Raw genomic sequence first — 8,723 nt, forward strand, 5'->3', positions numbered from 1 at the left:
AACCCTCCCAGAAAATGGAGAGACACCTTAAAACATTTGGTAATTTTTAATAGTATGAAAAGGAGTCAGCAACTGGACAGGACAAAAGAGCTAGAAAGGTATGAAACTTCACTGACGTTACCTACAGTGGAGTCTGCAACATCTGTAGGGCCCTCTGTCCTCCTCTTGCCCTTTCCATCCTGCTGAGACTTTGCTGGCAGAACAAGTCATGTTGGCATGTTCTTTATAGCTTCATAGGTATAGCTGGTGGTTCTGTATGCTCTTCCGTTTCACCTCCATAGAGATGTCTGCTAGGTCTTGGATAAACTGCTGAATCTAAGGCAGAGAAGAGAGATGGCAGACCTCAGAGCAGGGATGGGAACAGGAGGCAGAGGGGAGCTTGTTGGCTCTTCTGGAGGGCAAATTTCACCAACCAAACTGAGCAGGAAGGTAAGGCATTTGCCTTGCTGGATCTCTGCACCACCAGAATGGGCATTTGTGGTTGAGTGTGAGTTCAGGGCAGGGGTGAATGAAGCCAAACTTTGGCCATGGGTTGATCTGCATCCCCTGCCCCAGCCTGTGTGGCTCCCACTCCTTCTGCCTCCACAGGGATCCAAACCATGCTCTGCCTCCCCAGATGACACAGGTTTGCCTGGTGTCCTCTGCCCATTCCCCATGCCCAAGAGAGAGCCCAGGTGAAAAGGAAGGTGTCTGCTGGGCACCTTGATTTCTCTGGGCTTTCTCCTCCCTTTGGGCAGCTGAGGGCCATTACTGCTCCTCTTTCAGGACAGGGAGAAGGGATCTGGCTTGTCTCTACCATGTTCAGCTGTCTGTGGCTGTCATCCACCGGCACGTTCAGGTGTGCTTTCAGCTGCATGCTCACACATTGGAAGAGGTTGAGGATGGCCATCTTGATGGTCCCCAGCTTCAGGGCTTTCTTGGCATTTGTGTTCTGAATGTCGGCCCAGTGAGTCTGCTGAGAGGAGAGGAGACATGGAGCATGAGGACATGCCCCAGCAAAGATGCTGCTTCAGCACTGGAGACCCTGGACCCCTCAGAATGATGCAAAGGGAGCAGAGGCCAGCAGAGCTGAGGGCATTTCTGCACACTGAGCACTGGCTACACATTGATGTGCCTCATTACAGCCCAGTCTGGTCACCTTTGGACTGGTAAGGAGGGAGGAGAAGGGGTGAGCCCTGGTGCCCTTGCTCAAAGAATGAAAACAAATAATAAAAATCAGCGAAACCAACTTCACTCCAAGGCCTGAGCAATGAACAGTGGAGACCATGAGACATGCCACACTGAAGCCCCATTACAGAGATGATGCTGCAAGGAATGGTGAATGGAAATGAGCATGACCTGGCTAGACAAACCCAACAGGCACGTAGTGGAGTACGCTTGGGTTTTGCGCCAAGGCAGAGCTCCCCAAAGCCTGCTTAGCTGATCTCTTTTGACTGTGAGTTCAAGCAAGAAGTGAAAGAACATGATGGCTTTGTGAGGGACTTGTGTTAACCCCTGATGTAACCTGCCCCAGACCTGATCTGTCATTCTTCATTCTACAGCCCCTTGGAGGGATGAAATTAGGCATCTCCTCCAACCACAAAGGCCTTGCCATGACCCCATGGCTTAGGGATAAGCCATCAGCTGGTCTTGACACACTCAGGCCTTGGAGATCTTCCCCTGCCTGCCCCACATTTCCTCACCCAGGGGAGGATGTCATTCTGAGTCTGGTCAAAATGTAGTTGGAGCTGCACCAGTTCATTTTGGTACTGCAGGATCTCAGCTTCTTTCTCTGCTGTATACTGGTCCAGGAGCACCTTGGCTTGCTCAGACATTTCCACGTGCCCCTGTTGTGACTGCAGCAGATCCTTGTGCACCCTCATCAGTGTCTTGTAGCGCCAAATGATTTCCTGGATCTCCTCAAACTGCAACACAGGACTCTTGATGTTAGTAATCCCCCTGCCCTCCCATCATCATGATTTCAAGTCTCATGCTGTTTGGCACCCTGCCCTGACCAGGGACAACACCTCCCCCAGCTGAAAGATCTTCCCTTCTTGATGAGACTATCCGCCCAGTTGGTTTGTGAGTGTTGCCACATTCCTGTAGGGTGATATCCCACTGTGCCAGTCCCAGAGCTGTCACTGCCATAAGCAAGGGGAGATACTGCACTCCTTCCCCAGGTGAGCAGTGCTCTGATAAAACACAAAGCACAATTGCAACTGCCAGCGCCAAGTCACCTAGACATGGGAGGGGGGCAGCTGGGAATGCAGGAGTATGAGCGATGCATGGAGTGATACCTGGGCATTCTTGAGAGAAGACAGCTTTTTTGACAACTGCCTGGGTTCTCATTTCTGGGCAGCTTTTCACTTCTCCCAAACCATCAATGTGACATGAAACAGTGACACAAAGGGGTCCCCGTTGCCCTCAGCCCTGTGCTTTCTCCCCTTCTAACAGTTTTTCCTTTGGTTTTCTCAAGCCTTCACTTCCTTTTCTGGTTCCCCTCCCCTAATTCTTGTCCCCTTGGCTCACCTTGGTTGCAGGCAACCTTTCCTCATCCCATCTGAGGTCTCTGGGTTTCACCAAGTGTTATGATTTCCCTGGACTTGCCTTATATCCTCTAGGATTAACACCCACGTAAGGCCCTCCTTGAGACCATGATCTGTGTCTCTCATGTCCAAACTCACCTGTGAGATCTTCACCACATCCTCCAGATATTTGGTGAAGATGGAGTATTTCTGCACTTTGTTGCAGAGTTTCTGGTGCTTATTTCTCAGGGCTTCCAGTTCCCTCTTAGCTCTCAAGAGCTCACTCTCCTTTTGTATCCTCCTCTCTCTCTCTTTGCTGGCTTTCTTCAGAGCTTGGATTCGCATCTTATCATTTTCCTGGTGATGTTTCCACCACCAACACATGCAAGCATGCACATGCACACACAGGGAAAGGCAGACAAGGGAAGATGGAGCTGGGTCACTTAACAGCACTGGGAGGAGATACCTTCACAGAGGAGAGACCAGAACTGGAGCACCCCTGGGAGCATTTTCGCTCCCTGTTTAACAGGGCTATCCCTCCTGCATTGACCCTTTGATCCTGAAGACAGGCAGCTGGGATGGCACTCTAATTTTCGGACCTAATGGTATCTGTCACTGCAAGACACATGGGTGTCAGCAGTGGGGACAGGCTGAGACCCTTCTTAGGGGATGTTTGGGGCCCTCAGGAGATCACACTGGTACAGGACAAGCTCACTCTCGTCCAAGCCCTACCAGGGTTTTTCACATCTGTGGTACAAACCCCCGTGACCTCTGTTCCTCGTACCTCCAGGCTCAAGGGAAGCTTGGACAAATGTGGTGGCCGAGACTGTCTCCTCAAGGGAAGGGAGGAGGTGGTGGTGTGGCTCAGGGTCATGTCAGCTGAGCTGATCAGGGGCAGTTTTACCTTTAAAATCCTCCCAGATTTCTCCATGTAGATTTTCAGCTGAGCCTCCTTGGCATGGAGGTCCCTCCACCGGCAGGTTATGACTTTCATCTTCTCCTTGAAGGCCTGGCACCACCAGAGTGAGCGTGACATGGCTGTCCACACCCAGAGCCAGTCACCTTCCTGCTACTGCCCTCCAAAAAACCACAAGCCCTCCCAACCCTGCTCCAGCACCTTCCCATCTTTCTCACCTCTTCCTTCACCTCCAGAGCCTTTTGCATCAGTCGGGCTTGTTTCTTCTTCTCCTGGAGGCGAATAAATGGAGACAGGGAGTCCTCTGTCAGTCTGAGTTTCCTGCCACAAAAGTTTTCCTTGAGGTTACATGCTGGGTCCAGTACTTTGGCAGGGTGTTGGGTTGCTCTGCCCTGTCACCCCAGCCGGGACATAGTCTGGGGTGACAGGGCAGAGCAACCCAACACCGTCTCAGATCCCATCTAGCAACATGGCATCCCCACCCTGGGGATCCCACTGACAGAGCAAGGGGGTGTTATGGGGAGGAAGAATGGGATTTTGCCATGGTGGGGGAAGAAGGGATGGAGGAGACAGAAGAGGAAGGAGGGGATGGAGGCGGGTGGAGGTGCCCCCTCACTTGAGCAACTGCAGGAGGTTCTGCCTGTACTGCATGTGGAAATAGGCCAACAGTTCCTCATCGCTCATGGTGGCCATCACTCAGGATCCAGAGAGCTCAGGCCCTCCTAGCACTGGTCCTGTACCAAGTCAGCCCAGGAGCTGCCCTGAAAGCCTGAGGGCTTGGTGGTGAGTGGGAGAGGCAGCCGGGCAGGGGATGAGCCCCTGGCTGCCTCTTGCCTCCACTTTCCCAGGATCCTCCTTGCCGTCTGTTGGTGGCCAGCTGGCATGTAACGGCAGTTGGCAGATGCCCAGGCAGTTACTTGGCAACTGAAGTGGGGTGATGCCCCCATGCCAGAGAGGGGAACTGACCACTGTGTCCAGGACCAGGACTCTTCAACACTAAAGGAAAGCTTAACAAATGCAGATTTCTTTCCCTTCCTCTCACTTTCTCTGGTTCTTCCTCTGCTGAAAATCAGCCCCTGTGTCCTGTGACCCCTCCTGTCTTGCGCAGGTATTTCAGTACCCCCGACATCCTCATCCCACTGTCTCAGAGCTCAGGGCAGGAGCTTGCTCCTTCTCTCCCAAAACACCAGATGGAAAGACAGTTAAACTGAGGCACATCCTCAGGGATGCTCGATCACTGTACTGCCCATGGTTCCCTCTCTGTGTGGAACTGAGGTCTACCATTTGCTAAAAATTAACTGATTTTTTAAAAATTTTATTTTTTCCTCAGAACAAGGCATTTGATCAAGGTCTATTGCCCAAAATAAAGGGGGTGGTATTCATGGGCCACGTGGGGAAAACCTACAGATGATGGTAACCTTGGTGTCTGCTCCTTCTGCAGGAGATTTCACCCTCTGATGCTTGCTTCTGTCAGTCTCTGGCTCCCTCACTACCTTAACGTACAGGAGCATTTCTGTGAGCTACTGAAGCTGAACCACCTCTGGTTTGGTGGAAGGGGGTATGACTCTCTGGGGGGAGAAGTCTTCATGTCTGTTACAACCCTGACTTGCATCAGGGAAATTGTTTTCAGAAAAACGTCACCCCTTGCTCATTATAGACCAGTCGGAAAGTCTGCCAGATCCATCTGGCACTTTAAACAGCAAGAAGATGTATGGCCCAGATAGGGAACATTTGTTATATGAGAGATGCTTCATTTAGAGACAAATGACCAAAGGGAAAGCAATGAGTACGCCTGGCTTTTATTACTGAGGTTCAAATTGGTCCTGTCAGTGACAGGTGACTTCTCCATCCATCCCGAGGTCATTATGGGGCTGTTCCCATCCCAACAGGTCAGGCAGATTAATCCTGGTCTTCTGGAGCAGTTTCTGGACCTTGGCAGGAGAAGTCTTGCCCAGGAGTGGGACAAATCTTCCCTGGGAGTGGGGCTTGTGCTTGCCTGCAAGGTGAGGGAGCTCAGCCCTTCTTCCAGCAGGCAGGGATCCTCTCTGGAAAAGTCCTGCCCACCCTTGCATCCCCTGGGCTGGAGGAGCTGCTGGCCCCCAGCCGAGCATGGGAACCCACCAGCCGAGCAGCCAGGAAGGTCTCAGTGTGTCTGAATTTCAAGCACTTGCTGCAGAGCCAGGAGCTGCGGCAGAGTCTGTCTGGGAGGTGACAGTGACCTGCTCTTTCACACAGCAGAGCTGTGGGGCCGCGTGTGTCCTTGTCCTCCGGTGGCTGAACCGTGCTGTCTGAAGTTTAAAAAAAAACCCTACAATTTTGCGGAGAGCAGTCTGAGGCAGGTGCTGGGCACCAGGATCAGCACTTCAAGCAACTAAAGTTCATTATCATTATGAATAATTGGAGACAGACATTTCCAAGGGGAAGTACTGGCTGACTTCCCAGCCTGACTGAGAAATCCCCATTATATGACATTTTGTCACACAAATGACAGATGGTCTCCAGGGAGCAAGTGATGTCATCAGTCACCTTCCTGCTTGTTAGGCATGTATAACACGGAGGGGCCGCCCCTGTCTCTTTGGCTTCATGGTATTTTGTTGTTCCTAAGGAGATGCTGCCCTTCCGCAGCAAGGATAGAAAGCACAGCCCATAACAAAATCTTTGGGGTTTTATCTTCCCCCGTAGATAGCTGTGGGATTCTCGCTTTCCATGATGAACACTCTGAGCAAAGCTACTGCTGCCTGCGGGCTTATGAATGAAGGAGAAGTCACCGCCGGGTTTTATTCTTACTGATCAGTAGAAGTTGTGGCTGAGCCCAAGGAGGGTCAATCAAATGGTGAAGAGCTCAGGGGGGCTTGGGGGATGTCCCAATACTCTTGTGCCCAGGGAAAGCTCCTTCCTGTGCATCCTTTTCGCCACGTGTTGGCAGTGGGGGGCTGCAGTGTCCACTGGCTTAGCACAGCAGAGAGCCAAGCTCAAATCACTGGTGTTACTCTCAGTTTTTCTTGTGCATCCCACAGACCAGCCATCACCAACGTTATCTCATGGATTGCCTCTGTTCCTGCCTCCACCTCCCCTGTTTTGGCAGACAGCAGAGCTGCTTGGATTGGAGATCTTTGTGTGCCCCATCTGTACAGCACCTTGTGACACTCGTTCCTTGCCATAATGACTCGCATAAAATACATGCACTGCAGCTAAGAGGTCTGATGCCATTGTCTGAGGCCAGGAGTCCCCAAAACTTCATTCAGGGGGGGTCATCTTCTGTGTGAAACAGTGAGCTGACTGAGGACAGGACTGTTAAGTCCAGAAGATGTGGTGTGAGGTGGCCTGTCATTACCAGGGTACCAGTGATGTCTGCTGGGGTGTTGGGAAGGTGCTGCGGAGAGCAGCTCACATGGACTCATCTTGATGGGTTTCCCATGGGGCTGAGCCTCTCCAGGGACAACCTCAGGAGAAGCCTGGACAGGGTGGCTGGGTCTATCTGGGTACATTAGTGGAAATTCCCAGTCTGCAGTTGTTTTCTGAGTCCCACCATGTTTGCACTGATGAAGCTTGTATGTGTTCATGGCTTTTTGTGGTGGTCCCCAGCATAGCTGGGCCAGGGTGTCACTCAGGGGTCCCCCTTCCAGTGTTTCTCTGGGCTCTTTCATATTTGCAAGGATGATCCCTTTCACATATTACCCAACAGTCATCTCCAGCGCATCCAGGTTCTGCTGGGGCCCTTCACACTTGCATTGCCCGGGCTCAGCTCTGCCCAGAACAGCTGCCTGCTGTGGAGAGGACACTCGGGGCTGGTGGCTGTTTCAGAAAGATTAGTAAGGAATCAAAAGGGGGGGACTAGCACCAAATAGCCACTATCCTGGGGACATAGGGACAACCTAAACTAGGAAAGGTGATCTCAGGCCTCATGGTTGGGAGAGGAGGTGGAGGAGAAAGCAGTGCTTGGAGGAGGAAGGTTCAAGATGGAGGGAGAGAAAATGCTGTAGTGGCTGGAAAGGGAAAGACATAGGTGACCAAGTGGATCTGAAAACACACCTTGTCTGTATTTTTCCCTGCAGGTGGAAAGGCTGCTGGCTGGCCTGACACAAAGACATCTGAATTTTAAATACCCAGTGCCACGCGGGTACCCACCTTGCAGAACTGTGGTGCTCTGGGCATCTGTCCCAACTCCCCTGTCTTCTGGCATCCTCATCCCCACAGGATGGGCGAACCCAGCCCATGAATCACCCAAACCCACTTCCTCTCCTGGCCATTGTCTGCTAAGAAACCAACAGACCCATCCATGGACCTGCTTTCTGGGGGCCAGTGGATGGGAAACCCTGAGCTGGGATTAGTCCTGTCCCCACACGGAGGGACGCCAAGCAGGATGAGATCAGACTCTGCATTTCACAGCTGTGGTGAAAGTGCTTGCAGACAGCTTTTTTTTGTTATTTAATGTTCCTAATCACCATTTGCCGCTTTTATCCTCACACTGAGGTTTTATCTTTGACAAATGCTTTCCTCCTCAATATACTATGCATTAAAAAAGAGTTTCTTCCTATTATGCTCTCCATAGCAACTGCATCAGCTTGCCATGAATAAATTACCTCTGACTTGACATCCCTTATTAGAATATAGAAAATGCCATTTCTGAGTCATAGCTACCCAGGAGAAACCTTTTCTGTTCATCCCTTAGGTACATCCTCCACCTTTTTTACTCTTTGAAAGAAACTGGGGTTTTTTGGAGTTTTGGGGTTTTTTTTGTTTTTTTTGGTTTTTTTTGGGGGGGGGGGGGGTCCCTCTTTTAAATCTTCTCTGCTCTTGAAGCCCCTGGATTTGAAGGCTGATGGAGTGCTGACACAGACTTTCCCTTCTGGCCTTCAGAAGCTCCCAGCACAGTACGCACACCCTTGGTGATAGCTGATTCCTCTAAATCACATTGGGCTCTGTATTGGCATGATTTTGAATGGCCAGATCTCTTCCCAGCATCTTTCCCCAGTTCTTAGATGCCCAAAGGACAGGATTAAGAGAGAGGATGAGCTTCTATCCAGGAAGAGCAGGATGCTGTATCTTGGTGGGCACAGACAGCACGGGGATGTTCAAACACGGTATCTTCACTGAGTGCCCAGGGCTTTTTGGAGCTGGGGAGCAATTCCCATGCGGAACTGGGACCGTCTAGAACTGAGGGAAGGTTTCTGCCCTGCACCAGGAGTCTGTCCTGCCTGAGATACCCCAATTGGCCAAAAGCACTTGAATTTTCTGTGGGACAGTGTGGCCATGGCCCAGGAGAGGGAGCACTTATTAAACAAGTGTGCAGTCCCAGATGC

The 8,723-nt window shown here is 51.3% G+C and overlaps 1 protein-coding gene across 1 annotated transcript; it reads right to left on the reverse strand.

Annotated features, from left to right (window-relative positions):
- Window positions 1–231: 231 nt before the first annotated feature.
- CCDC42 (coiled-coil domain containing 42) lies at window positions 232–4,113 on the reverse strand. Its single transcript, XM_054847078.1, has 7 exons — window positions 4,037–4,113; window positions 3,639–3,741; window positions 3,409–3,513; window positions 2,664–2,861; window positions 1,683–1,904; window positions 797–955; window positions 232–315 (listed from the first exon to the last, which is right to left on the reverse strand). Exons 1-7 carry the CDS (start codon window positions 4,111–4,113, stop codon window positions 232–234), a joined length of 948 nt encoding a protein of 315 aa, XP_054703053.1.
- Between the last annotated feature and the right edge of the window lie 4,610 nt (window positions 4,114–8,723).

The sequence above is a fragment of the Grus americana genome, chromosome 18 (genome assembly GCF_028858705.1).
Source record: "Grus americana isolate bGruAme1 chromosome 18, bGruAme1.mat, whole genome shotgun sequence".
NCBI lineage: Eukaryota > Metazoa > Chordata > Aves > Gruiformes > Gruidae > Grus > Grus americana.

What these genes read in the sequence shown, in the direction of transcription:
- CCDC42 (XM_054847078.1), bottom strand. Translation starts at nt 4,113, where the DNA reads ATGGCCACCATGAGCGATGAGGAACTGTTGGCCTATTTCCACATGCAG. An exon ending in CTCTGGAGGTGAAGGAAGAG is followed by an intron (nt 3,514 to 3,638) that starts GTGAGAAAGATG and finishes TGGTGGTGCCAG; the next exon opens with GCCTTCAAGGAGAAGATGAA. An exon ending in AGAATGACATCCTCCCCTGG is followed by an intron (nt 956 to 1,682) that starts GTGAGGAAATGT and finishes CTCTCCTCTCAG; the next exon opens with CAGACTCACTGGGCCGACAT.